This window comes from Delphinus delphis, chromosome 11 (genome assembly GCF_949987515.2).
Source record: "Delphinus delphis chromosome 11, mDelDel1.2, whole genome shotgun sequence".
In the NCBI taxonomy this organism is placed as follows: domain Eukaryota; kingdom Metazoa; phylum Chordata; class Mammalia; order Artiodactyla; family Delphinidae; genus Delphinus; species Delphinus delphis.
This window is the reverse complement of record NC_082693.1, coordinates 2380175-2404267: the sequence shown is the minus strand read 5'-3', so window position 1 is coordinate 2404267 and position 24093 is coordinate 2380175. Positions and strand designations below refer to the sequence as shown.

The window sequence follows — 24093 nt, the reverse complement described above, 5'->3', positions numbered from 1 at the left end:
TGAGTTTCTCGAGTGGGAGCACGGGCCAGGCCGGCGGGGCCGAGGGTTGAGGGCGGGTGTCCCGGCGGCGCGGCGGGCGGGGAGCGCGCTCCTCCATCCCCTGCTCTGTCCGCCCGACCCCCGGGCCGGCGCCCCTCGGGGCCGGGTTTCCTCTGCCCCGGGCCTCTCAGCCCCGGCTCCCTTCCAGTACTCCCAGCCCTGGGTCCCCTCAGTCCCGAGTCCCTCCACCTCCGGGTCCCCGGCTTCCTTCCATCCCGGGTCCTCTCAGCCCCGGCTCCTTTCGGCCCCAGCTCCCTTTGGTACCGGCGCCCCCAGCCCCGGGTCCCTCGGCCCCGGCTTCCTTCGGCCCCGGGTCCGCCCTCCGCCCCGAGTCCCCCCGGCCCCAGCGCCGCTCCGCGTCTCCGCTGGCCGCACTCCTGGGTGGGCTCCGCTTGGGCCCTCGTCCGGCCCCTGCGGCGGGGAGACCCCTCACCGGTGCTTGCCCGCGCGCAGGCGGCCGGGGGGACCGCGTTCTGGGCCTGGTGTCCCGGGCGTCGGGCTGCCGTGTGTCGGTGTCGCCCCTTGAGGCTGCTGCTCATCGGCTTCGGTGGGTCTGGGCGTCTGTGCGAGAGCTCGCCTTGGGCACCGCTGGCTCTGGGTGTTGTTTACTGTCTCCTCTGGGGTTTGACAACTTGGCGAGGTCGCTCAGCAGAAAGCTTGAGCGGTCCCGCTGCGGTTGTATCGGGCACGCTGGCTGCGTTGCAGGGGGTTGGCGTCTTTTTAGCAGAGTGGTCTTCTAACGTCTTCAGGTTTAGACTCTGGACTTCGCAGCCTTCGTAGCTCTTCCCAAAACAGTCCTTCTTCCCTCCTCCAGAGAAACCATTGAAAACTCAAAGAAATCTGTCATAATATTTCAAACCACGTTCCACGTGAAATGTTAAGAATAGTTTCCTTCAACCCAAAGCTTTATTTTTGGGGCGGAGATCAGAAACTTTGTCAGTTTTGAAGTTTGAAGTGTCCTATCAAAGGCCACTTGCATGTCTCATCTTAACCACCCTCTGACTCTAATTCCGTTAGAATTTCATAGATTTTTCATTCCTGAGTTTTTCATTTCTAACGTTTATTTCATAGAAATTTCACTTCTAATGCTGTTAGATGTCCATAGATGTTTTCATCTCCTTTCACAAATTTGTCGGTGCCGATTGTGATTATCCAAGACTAAAATCCTTTCCTCAGTAGTTGCTTCCACGCCTGTGGTGGCCGCTACTTGGTGAATTATTATGAAATTTGAAGAAATTTCAAGTTGATTTAAATATGAACGACATACTTCTTTTAGTTTCTGTTTGTGATTGCCTACCCACTAGTTTATGTTCCTATCTAGACTTCAGGCTCCTTAGCAAGTTTTCTCGTACTGGGGCACTAAGGATGAGAGGAGGATTTCCAGAGCCTAAATGAGAGAGTTTGTGTTTTTCTGTCCGTACATTCCCATATATTAATAAATGAATAGGGTTTTTTTCCCCATCAATAATGTCAGTTTAGCTCATGCAGTTTCTTTGTTGTAAATTATATTTTGTTTTCCAAAATGAAAACAATTTTGTTTCCTTCTTTATTTCAGGAGTTGGCAAACTTGACTGCTTGTGGGCAGTGTCCTGCCAGCTTCCTGTTTTTGTAAATTAAATTGTCAGTGGGACATAGCCGTATGCGTTCATTTAGGTATTGTCTGGTTGCTTTTGTGGTTCAACAGTGGAGTTGAATATTTGGGACAGAGACCCTTATGGCCTGTAAAGGGTAAAATATTTACTATGTGGCCTTCAATAGAAAAAGTTTGCCGACTCCTACTTTATTTCATTAAAAATGATGCATACTCAATGTGGAAAATTAAAATGACTCAGTAAAGTATAAAGGAGAAAGTAAATATTATCCAGAACCACAGCACTTAGAGGGGTTTGTTTTTATGATTATCCTTATAGAATCTATTAGTGATTGTTTTCATATAAATGGGCTTATATTGCTAAGTGTTTATTTGTAATCTGTTAAAAACTCAGATTAATTTTATTTGGCTGTTGAATACATTGTATTCTCTGGATTGTAGATCTCACTAGAAAGGGCTTGATGAGCCAAGTTTTCCTGATTTGTCTTACCAGTCAAGATTTAAAAAAACTGAGGCACAGTGGATGCTTGGTGGCGGTGGAGGACACTACTTATTGAGCACTTACTATGGACTAGGTAGTTTTCCAATGCTTAACATGGAGTAAGTCACTTAATACCTGCGGCAGCTTTGTGTGGGTACAAAAACTACTATCCCTAGTTCCAGATGAGGAAACTGAGGCACAGAGAGATTAACTACCCAAGTTTGTCAGCTAGTTAATGGTGGAGCTGGGGTTTGAATCCATGCAGTCTGGTTTCAGGACCCAGGCTCTCCATGTGCTGCAGAGCCTCTTAGAGTATTGCTCAGTGTAGAAAGTTTTTAGACAGTCCAGAAATATGCAATGTGAAAATTCTTCCTTGTGCTCTTCACTCTCTGTAGAAAACCACTGTTAATAAGTTTGATATAGAGCTTTCCCGCTCTCTTTGTCTGCATATGCAAATGTTTATTTGCAAATCTGTCTACACATGTAGGTTTTTAAAAAATTAATAGACTTTATTAGAGCAGTTTTAGATTTACATAACTTTGTGTGGATAGTAAAGAAAGTTCTCATATTGTCCACCCTCCATTTTCCCTTGCTGATAACACCTTGCATTAACATGCTGTATTTGTTACACTTGATAAACCAATATTGCTACATTGTTAATTGAAATCTACATATTAGGGCTCATTTTTCCTGTTGCAGAGTTTTTAAAATGGGATCAAACCAACCATTGTTCAGCAGTGTGCTTTTTTGGGTGATTTTCAAAATATAGTGCTTCTGGACTTTTGAATGCAAATAAACAGTCTTTATTCACTAACATTCAGATTAATGACACAAATTTAGCCTTTTCCTTGGAGTGGAAAACTTGCCTGGAAGTTACTTCGTTTTCTCTTTTTCAAAAGTTAATCTTGTAGCACCAGCTGCTTTTCTCTGAAGAAAAACTTATTATTATTTTTTTCTTCTGCGGTACGCGGGCCTCTCACTGTTGTGGCCTCTCCCGTTGCGAAGCACGGGCTCCGGACGCGCAGGCTCAGCGGCCATGGCTCACGGGCGCAGCCGCTCCGCGGCATGTGGGATCTTCCCAGACCGGGGCACAAACCCGCGTCCCCTGCATCGGCAGGCGGACTCTCAACCACTGCGCCACCAGAGAAGCCCAGAAAAACTTATTTTTTGATGGGACATTCTGGCTCCTCTCTGAAGCCGTTCAGCTTCTCGGAGACTTCTTGCTGTTCTTCATCGGAAGAGTGGTGCACATCAACCCACTTAGCATCAGCTTCCTCCTCCCTGAGACTGGTGTTTCCCCACCCATCTTGATCGTTCTCAGCATTCTCTTGCTCAACTTCCAGAACTTCTGTTCCCGGAATGTAATCTTTAGCATCTAATTCTCCATGTTCTTGTACCCTTGATTTTATAGAGGCCTCTGTAGTCCTACCCTGGAATTCCTTCTGCAGTATCTGAGGGTTCAGTTTTTGGAAGAACTGAATCAGAGTCCTAGGAGACATCATCACATTCTTTCTTTGTGTTTCATTATTCTGGGCAAGGTTTTGAGGAAGTTTTTTAGTCATTGCGCTGTTATCTCTTGCAGAGCTTTGTTTCCTACTGTCAGGACTTCCCCAGAGTTCTTGTCATAACGGAATGGGTGGCATGGTCGTGAGCAACACCGGAATGCGCTCTGCGACTGCCGGGCGCTGAGAAGTGTACACAGCAGACCGAAGGATCTCGCTACTCCTCCTTGGTGCTGCTGCAGAAACCTGTGCACAAAGATAGAAAAAGCGTGTGAATCCCTGCCAACCTGGAGGTAAGGCCCAGGGGCACTAACCTCACTTCACGGGTCTCCTTGAAACTCTTCAGCTGCTTTAGTGGTTTTCGTGCACATTCTTGGGGCTCATGAATCTAACAGATAGCTGAAAAGTTAAACACTTCGAACTCTTTTCTTCTTTTGTTTCTGAAGTACGTTGGTAACCTTCTTTCCTTGTGTTTAGAGCCTCTCCCCCAAGGCATGCTGCATTAGCATTCTGGGTCGTTGTCCTCTTCCTCTTGTTCATCTTGCCCTTGTTAGAATGTCAAGGCAGCGACCTTAGAGAACCACACAGTTGTGGGACTTCCCTGGCGGCCCAGTGGTTAAGACTTCGCGGTTCCGATGCAGAGTGAGAGAGTTCGATCCCTGGTTGGGGAATAAGATCCCACGTGCTGCACGGCACAGCCAAAAGATTACAGAAAAAAGAGACAGAAGCATACGGTTGTGATAACATTGACGGTCTTGGCGTCATTTCAGATGCTTCTTCTGTAGTTTAGGGATCACTTCCAAAGGTATCTTGGGTGCAGTTGTGTTGCTGTCCCTTAACATGTGCATGTATAATTCTGCAATACTATATTCACCTTATTCTTGTTTTTGCACTTTTATTCTCATCAGTCACAGAATGAGTGTACAGAGTCGTAGAAACTTACATGGCAGCGTCGAGGTTCAAAGAAGATCTCTGGCAACCTTGATGGATAGATGAGGTATTCAGGAAGATCAGAGTATTGCAGATTGTTATTGGAAGGCCTGCATTCAAGACAGTGTAGCTGTAGGAGGGCAGATCTTTCCGTTCTTGAGGAAAGTTATCTAGATGTTCTGGGTGGCAGAACATCTGTGCCATAAACATCACCAGCTTTGCCAGTTCTTTGCTGGGTTTATTTGGTTGCAACTTGAAAATCTCCACGCTGGGTTTGTAGTGAATGTTCTGCTGTGGACTCCTCAGTGTAGGCCAGAGGGGCTACTTTATTATTCCTGTACCTGCTTGCAGGTTGCTGGGCAGCTGGACAGGTTGGCTGCAGACTGGCTCTCCTTGAGCAGTTCTCAGAAGAGCTACACCACTGACACCAGCCAACCCTTCTCAGGCTGTGGCTTGGAATCTTGCTTCCAGGTGTGACCGGAAGTAGCACTTGGGAGCTTGGCACGTGGCGCCATCTTGGCTCATAGTCGCGTGCGTTAAAAACCAACACTCACGATGGCTTTCCAGGTCAATCCGTTTGTGTCTACTCTGTTCTTTAAATCGTTTCTTAGTATTTTGTTGAATGTGTGTACCATAATTTAACAGTGTTCCTATTGCTGGATGTTTAGATTGTTTAAATTTATTGTATATCATGCGTATGCATTGCATGTACAATTGTTGCGTGCTGATGGCTCTTTAGAGTAGCTCTCTAAAGAGTCTAGTTACTGGGTTGAAGGAAATGCATGTTTTACTTTTTGATGTGTATTGCCAGACTGCCATCCAGAAAAGTCACAGCAGTGTTAACTCTTGACCAGAAATGTGGCCGAGGTCTAGCTTCTCCATGCCATTTCCAACTTTTTTTTTCAGTCTGTATCTGATTGGCAGTTAAACATGTCTTGCAATGATGTATTCTGTCTCACTGGGAGATGTGTTTTGTTTTGATAGCATTCTTTTGAAGTTGATTTAGAATTACTTTAGGCAAAATCTACATTCTGTAGTTGTTCTTTCTAATACTTACCCCTTAGATAGAGCTGCTCACCTATTTAGATTCCCTATCTAGTCCTGGAAAGCAGCGTGATTTTGCCATCCCTGTTAAAAGAATCTGGACGACTGCCCAGTAGACTATACATTTCTTGAAGATGAGGAGCATATAACTTTATTCGTATCTGTTGTAATCCTGGTGGCGAGTAAATGTTATATTCTTTTCAAAACCTAAATTGGATTGTGTTGTTTTGGGCTTACTGCTGAGTGAAGTGCTTTAACTTTGTTAAAAATAATCTTTTCAAAGTCTTTGTGAATTGTCATCTTGGTGTATATTCTCTATGTTATCTCTTTTTAAAAAAAGATTTTTTTGATGTGGACCGTTTTTAAAGTCCTTATTGAATTTGTTACAATATTGCTTCTGTTTTCTGTTTTGGTTTTTTTGGCTGTGAGGCATGTGGGAATCTTAGCTCGCTGACCAGGGATCGAACCCGCATCCCCTGCATTGGGAGGCAAAATGTTAGCCACTGGACTGCCAGAGAAGTCCCCCTGTATTATCCTTTATTTCTAAAATGAGATAAATAAGAGTGATTGACATCCTAGGCCCTGTTTGTAAGGAAATAATTAACCAAACCTATTTAATAAGAACATTTGGTATTCAGTTTTGGAAGTTAAGGAATGGATTAATTAGGGGATTTGTTTCATGTAACCCATGGTTTTGAATTTTCTGTATTGGGGTATACCATGTGTTAGAGGGGATGTGTGCTGCCTAAATGGTATGCTTGGCTTCAGTAGACATTGTGAGGCTCCAGACAGAAGGAGAAGGGAAGCCAAACTCAGAAAACTGCCAGAATATCTTTAGGCATGGGCAAAATACCTGTGGGAAAGGACACTTCAAGTTTTTAAAAAGGCGACCACATGCACGCAAAAAAACCCACAGAACTTTCTTTATATATGACTTGTAATGTTACATATTCTTATTGGACTTAGGAATTTTCCACAATGTCCATGCACCGGAAAACAAAGCATACAAAGCAAAATGGTCTTGAAGAGAAAGAAATAATCAGCTTATTAAATTTTGACCAACTTCACGTTTTCTTTTGTATGCATTTTTTTGTTAGTATATTAGCTAATTATTTTTCACTGGTAGCATATTGACTTTACTCCTGTATGTCCTGAAATTTTAGTATCGTGAACATGTATGCATAGTTGTATTTGCATACCCATTCCTTTGGTCCAGGAAGAAGCAATGATGGTGAAAACTCCTTAGCGTGGTGGAACAGAAAGTTTATTTTTATTTTCTTGGAATTTATTTACATTTTATTTCACTGCAGAATTTCTGTAACTTAAAAGAGCCAGAAATATAATAATTATATATATATAAAAGAAAAATGAGGAAAAGGAGAAGGCATATATTCTTTTCCCAAGTGGCAGCATAATTCAGTGACTAAAAATAAAATTTGGATTTGAATTTTCTTGGCAGCCGAGATGAAAATGGAAATATGGTAAAATATATAGCACTGAACTGGAAGGAGGAACAAAACCAATTTTCCAGGGATAATCTTCGCTTGATGGATTTTAAGGAACTATTTAAATTGGGTGTTACATAAAGCTTTATTTTATTTATTTATTTATTTTTGGCTAGAGGCCCTTGTTAAAAAAAGGTGATGATGATGCGTTAGCGTTTCAAGCCAATGAAAGAAATTGTCTATGGAGCAGTTGGTTTGAATTTAGGCTGCAGACGTGTGCTTTCGTTGGCTAATACATATACTATTTTTCTTCTTAACGTATTTCAAACATACGGGAGGATACAGAGACCAAGATAATCAACCTTCACACGGCTACCATACAGTTATATCAGATCTCAGCGTTTTCCCACACTTACCTGTTTTTTTTTTTTTAAAGAAAAGCCTTTCACATGCAGTTGAAGCACCTTCTTGGGTTACATTTCACTTTCTTCCCAGAAGTAATGATATCTTGAATTTGGTGTTTCTAATACCTGTTTTTATATAATTACTACATAGGAGTATATTCATAAATCAATATTATGTTTTGGGTATTTTCAAACTTTATATAAGCAATATTCTACCTACTCTGTAACTTGTTTTTCATGAAACAAGTTTTTTTAGACCCATGAAATTGCTGATATTTTTACCATTTTTGACCTACAAAAATGGTAGTTTCATGTGGTTCATCCTAGTTACAGTCATTACTTTTATCTGCTGTATAGTTGTATTATTATACGAATACAACCAGTTTAAATTTATTTTCGTGTTGATAGGTATTTAGGTTGTTTCCATTTTTCCTGTTTTAAAAACAATGCTGCATTGAACATTCCTGGTTAGAAATCCTTGTGCACGTATTTAAGATCTTTGGCAAGTTTTTCAAACTGCATGTTGGGAACCATTAATCGGTTATGAAATCACTTTAGGAATTAAAATAGTTCAGAGAAATATCAGGTTGTTTTGCAGTAAGGATTAAATGTTTTGTGAAGTGTGTGTGTGTGTGTGTGTGTGTGTGTGTGTGTGTGTGTCTGTGTGTGTGTGTCTGTGTGTGTGTGTCTGTGTGTGTGTCTGTGTATGGCTACTCAGTTTGAAATGAAGTTCTCTGGTGTAAATTACCCAGAAGTGGAATTACTGGGTTTGAGATTATGGAGATTATGGGAATTTAAAGTTCTATCAGATATTACCAAATTGCTTTCCAGAATTGAGTCACTTTGTGTTTTTTTAGCATGAGAAAATGAGAATTGCTCTATCTAAATCCTTATAGATCCATGACATTGGCAGATTTATTACATGTTTACAAATCAGATGAGTGTGAAATGATATTATCTTAAAATATTTCTTGATTAATTATGAGATTGAGCATGTTGAAATGTTGAGTGACTATTCAGATTTCTATTTCTTAGCTGTCTGTCCCTGTCTCTCCCCCCCAGTTGGGTTGTCCTTTGAAAATTGCTTTTAGGAGTTTATTGCATATCCTGGTTATATCTGTGAAATGAATTGTAGGTATTTTCTAGTCTGTGTGGCTTATCTGTTAACTTTTTATATGGTTTGTTGAATAGAAAGGATTGTCAAATCTATCATCATTTTTCTTATTGGTTTGTGTCCTTGGTGCCTTATTTAAGAAATCTATTCCATACTCCAAGGTCATTTAGGTCTCTGCATTTCCTTCTAAAAGTTTTAGAAATTTGGTATTTTATATTTAGCTCTTGATCTTGCCTGAAAAAAAATTTTTTTTGTATATGATGTGAGTCAGGGATCTAATTTTTTTATATGCATAGCCAGTTACCACAGCACTGTTTAACACTGTGTTTTTAAATTTGAATTGTAAATCTTTTGAGCAGTTTCTGGGTCAACACAATAACAGCCTTTTTGTCTTTCATCAGGTTGCTCAAATGTTCAAGTTTGTGACTTCTGGGCCAAAGTAATTGGTGGATTACTTGATCCAGAAACAGAACCTAGAGGAGTAGATAAATACAGCACATTTTGTAGATCTCATCCAAATGTCATTTCTCTCAACCACTTTTTATTTTACTTTATTTATTTATTTTTAAAATAAATTTATTTACTTTTGGCTGCTTTGGTTCTCTATTGCTGTGTGTGGCTTTCTCTACTTGCGGCAAGCAGGGGCTGTTCTTCCTTGCGGGACGCGGGCTTCTCATTGCGGTGGCTTCTCTTGTGGAGCACAGGGTCTAGGTGTGTGGGCTTCAGTAGTTGTGGCATGCAGGCTCAGTAGTTGTGACACACGGGCTTAGTTGCTCTGTGGCATGTGGGATCTTCCTGGACCAGGGCTCGAACCCGTGTCCCCTGCTTTGGCAGGGAGATTTTTTTTTTTTTTTTGAAGGAGGTGGATTCTTAACCACTGTGCCACCAGGAAAGCCCTCAACCACATTTTAAGTAGAAGCTAGGTTTCAGACAGTTTGAGGGTAAACTTTTTTTAAAAATAAATTTGTTTATTTGGCCGCGTTGGGTCTTTAAAAAAAATTTTTTTTAAAGAAGATTTTATTTATTTATTTATTTTTGGCTGCATTGGGTCTTCGTTGCTGCGCATGGGCTTCTCATTGCAGTGGCTTCTCTTGTTGCGGAGCACAGGCTCTAGGTGCATGGGCTTCAGTAGTTGTTGCGCACGGGCTTAGTTGCTCCGCGGCATGTGGGGTCTTCCCGGACCAGGGCTCGAACTCGTGTCACCTGCATCGGCAGGCAGATTCTTAACCACTGTGCCACCAGGGAAGTCCGAGACTTTCAGTTTTGATTTTAGAATTATACATGTAAATTTGAATCTTTCTGAAATGTCTGATAGAAATCGCTACAAATCACTTAATTTAAGAATGAAGGGGCTTCCCTGGTGGCGCAGTGGTTGAGAGTCCGCCTGCCGATGCAGGGGACACGGGTTCGTGCCCCGGTCTGGGAGGATCCCACATGCGGCTGAGCGGCTAGGCCCGTGAGCCATGGCCGCTGAGCCTGCGCGTCTGGAGCCTGTGCTCCGTAACGGGAGAGGCCACAGCAGTGAGAGGCCCGCATACCGCAAAAAAAAAAAAAGAATGAAATCTATTTTTGTTTCCACTTATAAAGGGTTTTTAGTCTGAGAAGAGTTGCTTTGAAGTCTGCAGATAGTTATATATTCTAGGTTTTTTTTTTCCCATTCCTTTTCTTTTACATTTGTAGTTGAAAGAAGACCTTGTGGGTTAGTGGAATTTAGTGATATTGGGAAAGGTTATAGACACAAGTTTTATTTGTAGATTTCTGATTGTGATATTGAGAAAGATAACTAATCACTTCTTGGTTTCTCCATCTGCAGCATTGTAGAAACAAAAAACAAAAAAGAAACTCATGCTGTGGAGGGTGTTATGCAGGATGAGATAGGGCCCTGAATGATTGTTATTTACTTATGGAGACAGGTCTTTACCAAAGTAGGGTTTTTGATTTTGCCTGAAACATTGACTGTACAGATCATATATTTTACCTGGACAGATTTTATTTGTGAAATAGTTGGAACAAGAGTGTGGTTATATGGTATTATAGTGCAGATGATTTATGAAAGGAAGTCTTTGCATAATTTACATAGTTTGGTTTAGTGTAGATATGACAATTTATATATCACGGGCTTGTCAGGATTTCTCTGACTATAACGTTCAGGACTGTTGTTCCTATCATGTATGTTTGCATTTTTGTGTACTGTTCTTTGTTTTAGAAACTCAGGGTTACTTATAGATCTTGGGAGATGGAAACAACCATTGTAACATGGCTATAAGAGTTGTATCAAATCCTTTTTTCTTTAATTAATTAATTTATTTTTGGCTACATTGGGTCTTTGTTGTTGCGCGCAGGCTTTCTCTGGTTGCGGCGAGCGGGAGCTACTCTTCGTTGTGGTGCCGGGCTTCTCCTTGAGGTGGCTTCTGTTGTTGTGGAGCAGGGGCTCTAGGTGGGCGGGCTTCAGTAATTGTGGTGCGAGGGCTCAGTAGTTGTGGCACATGGGCTTAGTTGCTCCGTGGCATGTGGGATCTTCCCGGACCAAGGCTCGAACCTGTGTCCCCTGTATTGGCAGGCGGATTCTTAACCACTGTGCCACTAGGTCCTCGAATCCTTTTTATAAAGGTGTTTTTTATCCGTGACCATGACCAGTGGCTTTAATGGACTATTTGTGCCTTCAGTGAAGCCCTGTAAGATGGTAAGGTATGGTCTTTGGAGTTAGATACAGATTTGAATTCATAGTCTCCAGTTAAGTTTGTGTTATTGATGACTTATTTGATCTCCTTTAGTGTCAGTTTCTTCATCTGTAAAATGGGACCCCATATCATAAGGATTGCTGGAGGATTAAATGAGATGATGGGTGAAAGTCCAACTACTTAGCCTGGTTCAAAGTTGGCTCCGGTAAGTGTTAAGCAGCAATTCATCTCCCTTCTAAGAGATAACATCATGACCATGACCAGGAAAAATGGAACCACTTACCTTTGTGGGAGGCGGTGTTGTATAATGGAGAGGGCCTAATCTGGATAGTTCTTGCTTCTCTATTTTGTAGCTTCTATAACCTTGAATAGTCTTACCCTCAGTCCTCTCGTTTGTAAACAAAGATTATACTATCTGTAACAGGCAGGGTTTTAAAGTTAAATGAGAGTATGTATAAAAGCTCACTTTATCTGGCACTTGGTAACCTCTAAATTAGCCTCTAAACTTTTATAGTGATAGGTAGTAATACTGTGCGTCTGAAGTAGGTCTCAAGACTGAGAGAGGTAGGCCTTCACTGGCTTTGCTACTTCACGGCATAGGATTTGCCTGATTTCTTCTCAGGAAAGTTGGTCAGTGGGGTTGGGCAGTAAGTTAGAAGAGGTTCCTTGTGATTGTACTTAAAAGTTGCCCTACTTCATGCTAGGAAAGAAAGTAGTGTAAATGATACAGAGTGTTGCCTGTCTTCAGAGCTTCAAAATAATCTTTAAAAAATAAGCTGCATTTGATTTGAAACGTTTCTTTGTGCTTACATCAGTTAAGATTTTATGAACATGAAAACTGGTAGTGCCTGTCTTAAAAATCTACGTGTTGCTCCTTCTCAGTTATCAACTGTATCATTTTTGGAAGAGCTGTATCAGTTAGTAACATATGTTGGGAACTTTTCCCATTTTATCAGTTATTCTTTTCCCAGTCATCAGGTTTTCTTATTGACATTTTTCTACTCAGAAATGTTCTGAGTGTTTGGGAAGAATTCCAATTTTAACCAATCATTTTATTGCTTCTGGTATGTGGCAAGGCTCCATGATCCTCCCCATTTCTTTTTTTTTTTTTAAATAAATTTGTTTAATTAATTTATTTTTGGCTGCATTGGGTCTTCGTTGCTGCGTACGGGCTTTCTCTAGCTGTGGCGAGTGGGGGCTGCTCTTCGTTGCAGTACGCGGGCTTCTCATTGCGGTGGCTTCTCTTGTTGCAGAGCGTGGGCTCTAGGCACGTGGGCTTCAGTAGTGGCACGCGGGCTCAGTAGTTGTGGCTCGTGGGGTCTAGAGCGCAGGCTCAGTAGTTGTGGCGCAAAGGCTTAGTTGCTCCGCAGCATGTGGAATCTTCCCAGACCAGGGCTCGAACCCGTGTCCCCTGCATTGGCAGGCAGATTCTCAACCACTGCACCGCCAGGGAAGCCCTCCTCCCCATTTCTTGATTGTTTCTTAATATTTTCAACATCGCTGTAAAGTACAGTGTACTGTCAGTGTTAACTTCTGGTTTTGTCACTTAAGTGCTATCATGCATTTATTTGAGAACAGCTTATGGTTCATGCTAACATAGAAGGTTGGGGATAAGAGCATTAAGTTGGGTGTTAGATTGATTAGATAGATTACATTGCCACTTATTACTGTAGTTATCTCAGGCATGTTATTTATAACCTCTCTGGGCGTTTTGTCATTTCCAAAATGGAGGAAATAATTGTACCTATCCTCCAGGATTGTTGCAAGGATTTAAAGAGATAATCCATGGGAAATGTTCTTTGCATGTAGTTAACGCTCACTGCATGTTAGCTGTTCCTGTCATTCCCCCTCCTCCTCATCATCATACAGCAAAGATTTTTAAGCTCCTTTGCATTCCAGACCAAGCTTGGTGTTGTGGATACAAATAGGATTCCAAAAAAGGCTCCTTGACCTTGAGAAGTTTTGCATTGCAGGAGGGGAAGACAGGCACGTAAACAAAAAAATGCAATAAATTCTGATAAGTACTATAATAGAAACATTAGTAAATGAGAAGAATAAAGGAGTTAGTGTCAGGAGCCTGGGGACGTCAGGGAAATTAGTTTCTGCCTATGAACTTATTCTTGAAGTGTGGGTAGTAATTCCCCACTTAATCATTCAGCAGATGTTTAGTGAATACACCTACTGTGTGCCAGAAGCTATTTTAGGTACTGGGGATATAGGTGTAAAGAAGATATATTGGGTTGGCCAAAAGGTTCATTCTTTTTTTCCGTAAGGTGGCTCTAATAGCGCTTAGTTGTCTTCAACTTCATTTGAAACAGTTTTGTTAGATTGTATTGTGACAGCTGACATATCAGTGTGCATTTAAAAAAAGAAAAAACTTACTCAAATTGGTGAATTTTTGTGTAGCCATTTTAATATTGAAGATGGAAGAAAAAAGCAACATTTTTGGCGTATTATGCTTTATTATTTCAAGAAAGGTAAAAACACAACTGAAATGCAAAAAAAGATTTGTGCAGTGTATGGAGAGGGGCCTCTGACTGATTGAATGTGTCCCAAGTGGTTTGCGAAGTTTTGTGCTGGAGATTTCTCACTGGACGATGCTCCACGGTTGGGTAGACCAGTTGATCATATCGAGACATTAATTGAAAACAATCAACATTATGCCACGCGAGAGATAGCCGACATACTCAAAATATCCTCAAGCACTGAAAATCATTTGCACCAGCTTGGTTATGTTGATCGCTTTGATGTTTGGTTTCCACGTAAGTTAAGTGCAAAAAACCTTCTTGACCGTATTTCCACATGCGATTCTCTACTAAAACGTAACGAAAATGTTCTACTTTTAAAATAAATTGTGATGGGAGATGCAAAGTGGATACTGTCCAATAATGTGGAACAGAAGAGATCGTGGGGCAAGCGAAAAGAACCACCACCAACCACACCAAAGGCTGGTCTTCATCCAAAGAAGGTGATGTTTTGTACATGGTAGGATTGTAAGGTAGTCCTCTACCATGAGCTCCTTCTGGAAAACAAAACGATTAATTCCAACAAGTACTGCTCCCAGTTAGACCAACTGAAAGCAGCACTCGATGAAGAGCATCTGGAATTAGTCAACAGAATATCCATCAGGATAACGCAAGACTGTGTGTTTCTTTGATGACCAGACAAAAACTGTTACAGCTTGGCTGGGAAGTTCTGATTCATCTGCCATATTCACCAGACATTGCACCTTCAGGTTTCCATTTATTTCGGTCTTTACAAAATTCTCTTAATGGAAAAAAATTCAATTCCCTGGAAGACTGTAAAAGGCATCTGGACCAGTTCCTTGCTCAAAAAGATAAAAAGTTGGGCTTCCCTGGTGGCGCAGTGGTTGAGAATCTGCCTGCCAGTGCAGGGGACACGAGTTCAAGCCCTGGTCTGGAAAGATCCCACATGTCGCGGAGCAACTGGGCCCGTGAGCCACAGCTACTGAGCCTGCGCGTCTGGAACTTGTGCTCCGCAACAAGAGAGGCCGCGACAGTGAGAGGCCCGCGCACCGCGATGAAGAGTGGCCCCCGCTCGCCGCAACTAGAGAAAGCCCTCGCACAGAAATGAAGACCCAACACAGCCAAAATAAATAAATAAATAAAATTTTAAAAAAAGATAAAAAGTTTTGGGAAGATGGAATTATGAAGTTGCCTGAAAAATGGCAGAAGGTAGTGGAACAAAAGGGTGAATATGTTGTTCAATAAAGTTCTTGGTGAAAATGAAAAATGTGTTTTTTATTTTTACTTAAAAACCAAAGGCACTTTTTGGCCAACCCAATATAATGTCTCTTCTTTCAGGAGTTTTCAGTCTAGTGAGAAAAGACCAGTAGTAAGTAAACAAAGAAATAAAAATACCAGAGACAAGTGCTGTGGAAGAGACTAAAAGGTGATGTGATAAGGAGTGACTGAGATTATGTGGTCAGAGAAGGATTCTTTGAGTAAGTGACCCTTAAGTTGAGATCCGCATGTGAAGAAGGAGCCCAGCCATGGGAAGATCTGGGCGATGAGCATTCCAGGCCTTGGGAACCAGGTGACATAGAGCCATTTGAGCCTTTCGGGTGTTTGGGGAGTAGATGGGAAGTCACTGTGGCTGGAATGTAGTGGGCAAGGGGGAGAGTGGTACAGAATGAGGCCAGAGTTAGGGGCTAATCATTTAAGGTTTTGTAAGCCAGGGTAAGAGGTCCCTTAGGTGTAAAGGACAGCCATTGGAGGACTCAAAAAGTAAGGGAGTGTGTTTTGAGAAAGATCTGCTGTGACCACTGTGTGAGGACTGGATTCTGAAGATAAGGGGGGTGGGGTGGGTGGGTGGGTAACAGAAGTGGAACCCAGGAGACTTTACTGGCTGTTGTATTAGGACAGGTGAGAGATGCTGGTGGCTTGAACCAGAAAGTAAGAGTGGAGGGAAACAGGTAGATTTGGGCTGTGTGACCCCTCTCTCCCATCACTGTAAAGCTTTTTTTTTTTTTTTTTTTTTGTGGTACGCGGGCCTCTCACTGTTGTGACCTCTCCCGTTGCGGAGCATAGGCTCCGGACGCGCAGGCTCAGCGGCCATAGCTCACGGGCCCAGCCGCTCCGCGGCATGTGGGATCCTCTCGGACTGGGGCACGAACCCGCATCGGCAGGCGGACTCTCAACCACTGCGCCACCAGGGAATCCCCACTGTAAAGCTTTTTATGTTCTTTTTTGGTTTTGGCTGCGCTGAGCGGCTCGTGGGATCTTAGTTCCCTGATCAGGGCTTGAACCTGGGCCCTGGCAGTGAAAGCACTGAGTCCTAACCACTGGACTGCCAGGGAATTCCCACAGTAAAGCTTTTTTTTTTTTTTTTTTTTTTAAAGAGTTAGGTGGTAACTCTTATTCCAACCTCCCACCCAGAGCAGAAGGTAAAGCTTTTTAAAGTGTTAAGTTTAAGAGGTCCAACCCCTTTCCTTGCCAGTTAATGTGATAGAAATCTGCCAACAAGGTTCTCTAAAGATTTATAAGCCAGTCAGGGTAACACATCTAGTACTTATTTTTAATAATGATTTGTAAAGAGAAAAAAATGGCTAGTATTCAAAAGAAAATCTGCTGCCTTTAATATCCCTGCTGGTCCCACTGTTGAAATAAACTATTCCATCCTAAAAAAATAATCTGGTTTCATTATTAGTAGTTCAGATTTGCATCACATATTTTGTTTCACATTGAAGTCTGAAAGAAGAGGTCATGAGGGGCATAACATACTGATACTTCCACTTAGAACATTCTGTGCCACTCAGGTTTCCAATCAAGGAAGAGCATGAACTTGATACCAGAAATCTCATTAACCATGCACTAACTTCAAACGCATACTTCAGTGTGGAATGACAGACCACACTGGAATAATTTCAGTATACAACTTTCAAGTCACTTTGAAATTGGCTACTTTCAACTTGGAGGAAGCCAACAAAATCATGGGACATATTTTGCAGCCTGTCCTCTACCACTGAATAATCTAATTATAGAACTAGAAAGCGATGCCACTAGACTCAGTACTTGCTGCACCCTACTTGCTGTGTCCCAGTTAATACAAAGGGACATTATACCACTGGCCCTTAGAATTTGAAGACTTAAGGTCCATGGCAGTTGGCAAGTCTTTAGAGAACCTTGCTGGAAGATTGTATCACATTAACTGGCAAGGAAAGGGGTTGGACCTCTTAAACTTAACACCTTAAAAAGCTTTACAGTGATAGGGGAGAGAGGTCCTCTGGGTGCTAGAATGTTGTTTGTTGCTGGTTACACAGCATTTATACTTTGTCAACTTTGTGTCCTTTGTATGCTTTTCTGAATGTATTTTTTACATGAATAAAAAGTTTACTAGACAAAGAGGCCATATAGTACTATAGTATATTTCCACCCCCCCATTAAAAAATGTGCAAAATACACATAACATAAAATTTACTATCGTCACCATTTTTAAGTGTGTAGCCATGTTGTAGATCCATGTTGTTGCAGCCATCACCACCATTCATCTACAGAACTCTTCTTTTTCATCTTGCAAAACAGAAGCTATACCCATTAAACGGTAACTCTCCATTCCCTCTTTGCCCCAGCCCCTGGCAACCACCATTGTACTTTCTATGAATTTGACTACTTTAAATAACCTATGGTAAGTGGAATCATAACGTCCTCAGGTTCACTCAGGTTGTAGCTTGTGTCAGAATTTTCTTCTTTTTTTGAGGCTGAATATTTTCTTGTATGTATAGACCACATTTTGTTTGTTTATCCATTGATGGACACTTGGGCCGCTCCACGTTTTACTGATTGTGAATAACGCTGTTATGAACATGAGTGTATAAATGTCTCTTCAAGACCCTGCTTTCAGTTCTTGTGAGTACATACCCAGAAGTGGAATTGGCTGGGTCATATAGTAAATGTATTTTTTTTTTTTTTTTTTTTTTTCTTGTGCTACGCGGGCCTCTCACTGTTGTGGTCTCTCCCGTTGCGGAGCACAGGCTCCGGACACACAGGCCCAGCGGCCATGGCTCACGGGCCCAGCCGCTCCGCGGCATGTGGGATCTTCCCGGACCGGGGCACGAACCCGTGTTCCCTGCATCGGCAGGCGGACTCTCAACCACTGCGCCACCAGGGAAGCCCAGTAAATGTATTTTTAATTTATTTGAGGAACTGCCATACTATTTTCCACAGCTTGCCTGCTCTTCTAAAATTGGGGGCAACATAACAATTAAAATTATGAAATAGGTGAAGTAATACATTATACTATAATATAGTCTACCTTTGGCGGGAAGTCCAATATAACTGATTAAATATGACATAAATAATACTAATTCCTTTTCTTCTGTTTTTCCCCTGGAGAATAAGACATTTATTCATTCATACAAGAAACCTTTACTGAATGTCTACTGTGTATCTGTTGCAGTTTGGTTCTCAGCATTGAGCAAGCAAACTCTTGCCTCATGGAACATGCAGACAAGTACTGGATTTTAGAAAATAGCTTTCCTGGGATAGAGCTAAATTTCTAGACCAGAAGTATCAAACCATTAAGTTAGCAATTTGTTCAGGTAGAGAAAATTGCTTTTGAGTTACCATTTAAGCAACCTTGGTGCTTTTAAGCAACATAATAATTTACCTTATGCAGTATTATTTGAAGGGAAAGTGAAGTCTAAGAAGCGTGAGTTTTAAATTTTCCATTGCTTTCCCACTGGGAAGGAAACTTGGTGTGAGTACATGTGACTGGGGGTCAACAGATGAGGGTCCAGTCCTGACTTTAACATCTAATATTTGGTATTCTCCTGGGTTTTTTTTACTTTGATCCTTATCCCTCCTCAGTCCTTTGTATAACTTTTTTTTCCCAAAGGATTTTGTCCTGTGTTGTTAACTATTATTATGCTAATATCACTTTCCTTTTTAAAAAATAAATTTATTTATTTTTGGCTGCGTTGGGTCTTCGTTGCTGCGCGCGGGCTTTCTCTAGTTCCAGCAAGCGGGGGCTACTCTTCGTTGCGGTGTGCGGGCTTCTCACTGCGGTGGCTTCTCCTGTTGTGGAGCACAGGGTCTAGGTGCGTGGGCTTCAGCAGTTGTGGCTTGCGGGCTCTAAAGTGCAGGCTCAGTAGCTGTGGTGCACGGGCTTCGTTGCTCCGCCTCATATGGGATCTTCCTGGACCAGGGCTTGAACCTGTGTCCCCTGCACTGGCAGGCGGATTCTTAACCACTGCAACACCAGGGAAGTCCCTAGTATTACCACTTTTACTCCTAGTAATCCCTAGTTCTGTTTTCAGGCTCATTCTCTCTTCTGAATTCCAGATTTATGTTTCCTGGTGCCAAGTGAACATTTCTTTCACTTCAGACACCGTTTCTGAAAACAAATTCATTCTTCTTCTGCTGTGAATTTGCTTCTCCCCTGGATCATCAGTGAATGGCATCCTCTATACGCTCAGCTGCTTGAGCAAAAAGCCTGTGTCATCTGAGTCCTTTCTTGTCCCTGTTCTCTGATTTCTGAACAGACCCTGGAGTCCTTGCCTTGCATATGCTGTTTTCTCTGTACAGAATACCTTTCCTCTACTCTGCTTGGCAAATCCCCATTGCTTTTGGGCAGAGTTAGTGACGCCTGTGTGTCTGCTCCTAGAACGTGTGAGGTCAAGTTTCCATTTTACTGCTTTTGTTTCATAGTTTCATATTTGATCATCTGTAGAACAGACTCTGTCTACCGGGAAGAAGGCTTAGCAACTTTTAAATGTTATTTATGCTAATACTTAAATTAGTTTGTGAAAACATTCTTAAAAAGTAATAGGAGGTCTTCCCTGGTGGCGCAGTGGTTGAGAGTCCGCCTGCCGATGCAGGGGACACGGGTTCGTGCCCCGGTCCGGGAAGATCCCACATGCCGCGGAGCGGCTGGGCCCGTGAGCCATGGCCGCTGAGCCTGCGCGTCCGGAGCCTGTGTTCCGCAGCGGGAGAGGCCACAACAGTGAGAGGCCTGCGTACCGCAAAAAAAAAAAAAAGTAATAGGGTGCATGTTAAGCAATTTTATACAGAAAATGAGTCTCTTTTCCAATAAACACTGCAGGTATAATAATTCATTCAATAAAAGTATATTTAATCTAGATATTGGGGGCAAGAGGCCTTGCAACCTGTAGAGGAGGTGTAGGAGTTGAAAAACTCACATTAGTATTTTCTTTCTTTCCTCATCCCCACTGGCCACTCAGAGATTTTAAAAGACCTTAGATCTGCCCTACTTGCTGAAAATGCACCCGGTTGGATTTGTGTTGGACTTCTATGTCTATTGATAAATTCAGAGCACCTCTCAGTTACTTGTTCCTTCCTGCCAGCTGTTTGTATTGGATTCCTTTCTTTTCTCTCTTTTTTTTTGGCGGTACGTGGGCCTCTCACTGCTGTGGCCTCTCCCGTTGCGGAGCACAGGCTCCGGACGCGCAGGGTCAGCGGCCATGGCTCACGGGCCCAGCCGCTCTGCAGCATGTGGGATCTTCCCGGACCGGGGCACGAACCCGTGTCCCCTGCATCGGCAGGCGGACTCTCAACCACTGCGCCACCAGGGAAGCCCTCTTTTCTCTTTTTTTTTTTATCTTAGTTCTGTGTAATATAGCGTAGTATTCTTAGAATCCTGACCAACGAAAAATTTCTGAGGAAGTAGAATAGAGATTAACTCTTCTGGTTAACAGATAATGGTACTCTGAAGTCTTACTTTCCATCTCCCATCTCACTTCCTTTTACTGTTAAGAATCAGAGCAAGTTAAAGCCTAGTTCTGAATACTTTCCCTATTTTTTATTCTTCTTCGCAAGAAAATCATTTATCCAAGTACAGCAGGACAGTTCATTGTTCCAGCTACTCTTAGAGATTAATGGCCTTGGATAAGTTGCCTAATCTCTGAGCCTCAGTTTCCACATCTGTAAAATGGGGATAAGATACCTCAGAGGGCCATATGTAAGAATTATGTGAGATACCATCTGTAAATTCTCTGGTACAGAATTTAACTTTGTCAATCCACAGTAAATGTTAGCTCCCTCTTCCCTGAAACAAAGTGAAATGGTGGGTGTGAAACAGCTTTGTAAATAAATATAAATCACTAGCATTGTTTCCTCTGTCAGCATTGGGTATTAATAGCGTAGTTTATAATCTCATTATTAGAATATGCTGGCTCAGGCCCTTCTGTGATGGGCACAGGCCCAGATTTGGTGATCCTTAAAGACTGTGTTTGTTCTTGTTCTAAAAACTTGAGAGAACTCCTACAACAAACTCTGATGATTTATGAAACTAACAGTTGGCTAATTCTTAGTCTTGTGTATCCACATATGAACACTAAGTACCTGTTTTACCCTCTCTTCATGCTATCCAGACCCTCCCACATTGCCCCACTCCTCCCCTGCTGCAGTAAAAATTTTGAATCCCATGGGATTTATGAGCATAACATGTACCTTGGCTTCTTCCTGTTTTTGTCTTTCTAGTTGGATTGGCTGTGATAATCACCTTATTTGGATATGTAACTTAAATCTCTAAAATAAGCTTTTGTCCTGTAAGTTATGAGGTAGAGGGCCAAGGACTTGAAATTATTGAACTCCTAGGAAACTTATGTGATCAGTTTAGAGAAATATTGATGATCCCTGAATGTGTTTTTACCACTTAAGAACATTTAAATATCATCTGTCATGTTCATTAAACATTTATGTGCGCAGTACTTTCTGGGAACTCAGGGATATAATAGGAGTGTGCTCTTGCCTTCCAGAGTAATCTACTTGGAGTTCAAAGCAGCTCAAAAATACTGAAATTTCAGACATTAAGCAACTTAAATGCAAAACATAACCAATAATATGTGCCGTGGCAGTCAGAGACGTTGTCTTAGTTCATAAAAGTATGGTGAATTTTGGTTTCCTCACCTGTGAAGTAGAACTCAAAATACCCTGAAGGGTCATTGTGATGATTTAAATGAGATTGGGTATGTAAAACCTAGTTGTAGTACATAAACCCCACATATATTCTTTCTACAGTTAGGTATGTTTTTAATTGAAAAAGTATTAGATGGCATGTGGTAAATACAATGCAGGCAGAACAAAATGAAGAGTAAGCCTTCTCACCACAGACCCTAGGTTCTTCCCTGTGTGCCTCTGGACCAAGAGCACAATTTCAAATAAATAGGTACCTGTGTACACATGTATACGTATTCACGATTGTATACACTTATAATGTATAAGCGGGAACATTATACATGTCGTCTTTGATATCCTGCTTTTTTCATTTAAAAGTAGATTTTGGCAGTCCTCTTTATCAACAAGTGTAGGGTTTTTTTTAATACATTATTATTTTATTCTTAATGATTGCAGAAAATTCTAGTTTTAGTGTAAAATAATACAACATATGTCTTCCCCCATCACTCATTCAAATATGTTAATCCAAAACTTTCTCTCCTTAGGGTCAGCTCACTATCCTAAAAGTCCATCCTCCCAAGAAGAAGGAACAGAAAGACCTCTTTGTAAGAAAGGCGTGGGTATCCCATGAATGAGACAGCAGAAAACCGACTGGAGTACAGCAGGACTCCAGAGCCAGATATAAGGCTCAGAAAAGGGCACCAACTTGATGGTACAAGGGGAGGTGACGATGACATCCACCAAGGAGATTTGGAGCCTCTTGTAGAGGCATCTGCCCTTTCTTCCCATCATAAAAAAGTAAGTTAAAGTGGAAGGATGGTAAGTAAAACAGATTTATGGGAATGTAGCTGGAGGAAGGATAATAAAAAGAAAGAGTACGGGGACTCTGCTGGAGAGAAGATGGCGTTTTGAAAAGGAACCCTGAGCACATTTGTAAGATTTTGAAGTCTCTTAAGGTAGCTAGGAATTAGTTATGCCCTTTCTGTTGACACGTAAAACCGTACTTAAGCTGCTCTATCTTATTTAAGAAAGGAAATGGGTTTTTGTAGTTACCATATATCCTTTATAATTCAGCCATGATTTAGTAATGACATTATCGTTTATATTTTTGGAGAAATCCTAATTGCATGCTGGAACTACTTCTCAGATAGAGCTTATCTCCAGTGCATACCTTGGGAGCCAGTAGAATTCTGGGAAAATAATCTAATCTTTCCTTTTACCTCGCAGAGAAAAGAGCAGCTTTTAAATGATTCAAGCAGCTATACCAAGAGCGCAAAGGTGTAAATATCTGTGAGCAGGTCCCAGTGTCATTGTTAATAGACATTTTGCCATGTGCTTTGGAACCTTGCAATTGTGTAGCACGTTCAGTGTTGTGTTTCTAGTACAGTGTTTCTCAGACTGTAGGTTATGCCCGTTAGTAGTTTGTGAAATTTATTTTGGTACTACAAGCAGTGTTAATTAGACCGCAAATAAAGATATTAAGGTGCATATATGTAGTAATATACCTTTAAACTATGTTATTTGATGAAATTGTTTAGCTTTATTTAGGTATGTATGTGTTTATAGATATGAATAATATATACATTTCTTACTGTGGGTTGTAGTTAGAAACATATTGAAAGCCTCTATTTGGAACTGCATCTTTACCATCGTAAGAGATAAGCTTATTGTGTGGGTAATGGTGGTGCTGGTTGGAACTCGAGAGGATTGTCCTGTCTTTTCAGGTCTTTTATAAGAATTTCACCAGAGCACTGTAGAAATACAGGCTATTGTGGCAGGAAATTTAAGGTTATTTCTTCTTTTACCCTTGGTAACACTTTGTAAGCCAGCTTCATACTCTTGGCTAGTTGTGCTACATTGAAAGACTGTTTTTGTGTCCCTGTGTGTGCGTGTGCCCCCGCATATACAGGGCAGGATTAAAAACAAGATTTGCTTACTATGAGTATAGTGTAATTTGGCCTTCAAACTACCATTACTCTTTTTTGTTTTTTTTTACATTCATTTTATCTGTTTATTTTTGGCTGCATTGGGTCTTTGTTGCTGCGCACGGGCTTTCTCTAGTTGCGGCAAGCAGGGGCTACTCGCTGCGGTGCGCGAGCCTCTCATCGCGGTGGCCTCTCTCGTTGCAGAGCACGGGCTTCAGGTACACGGGCTTCAGTAGTTGTGGCTCGCAGGCTCTAGAGCGCAGGCTCAGCAGTTGTGGCACACGGGTTTGGTTGCTCCGTGGCATGTGGGGTCTTCCTGGACCAGGGATCAAACCTGTGGCCCCTGCATAGGCAGGTGGACTCCCAACCACTGTGCCACCAGGGAAGCCCTACCATTACTCTTTTAAAAGAAGTTTGACAGATAGCTAGGGTAAGAACTTTCTTCCTTGCTTATGGCTTTGCTTTCTTGTTGATGTTTTACAATAACATGTACTAGCAGCTAAGACTCCCCTATTCAGGCTGAGCAACTTGACTTTCCCTCCATTGCTACTTAGGCCTAAG

At 41.8% G+C, this 24093-nt stretch overlaps 1 protein-coding gene and 2 pseudogenes across 3 annotated transcripts in view; 1 reads left to right on the top strand and 2 right to left on the bottom strand.

Annotated features, from left to right (window-relative positions):
- Positions 1-24093, top strand: part of ADIPOR2 (adiponectin receptor 2) — a 50230-nt gene that overhangs the window by 275 nt on the left and 25862 nt on the right. Inside the window, exons 1-3 of one of the 3 annotated variants that reach the window (XM_060024054.1) lie at positions 3774-3906; positions 11325-11436; positions 22153-22405. In XM_060024054.1, coding sequence (XP_059880037.1) covers positions 22235-22405 — 171 coding nt within the window. In that variant the 5' untranslated portion in view covers positions 3774-3906; positions 11325-11436; positions 22153-22234. Of the gene's footprint in view, positions 1-3773; positions 3907-11324; positions 11437-22152; positions 22406-24093 lie in introns of those variants that run through there. The other 2 variants (XM_060024053.1, XM_060024055.1) reach the window with 2 other exon arrangements.
- Positions 6-9312, bottom strand: LOC132433400 (protein SDA1 homolog pseudogene; annotated as a pseudogene).
- LOC132434221 (protein SDA1 homolog) lies at positions 4320-5068 on the bottom strand (annotated as a pseudogene).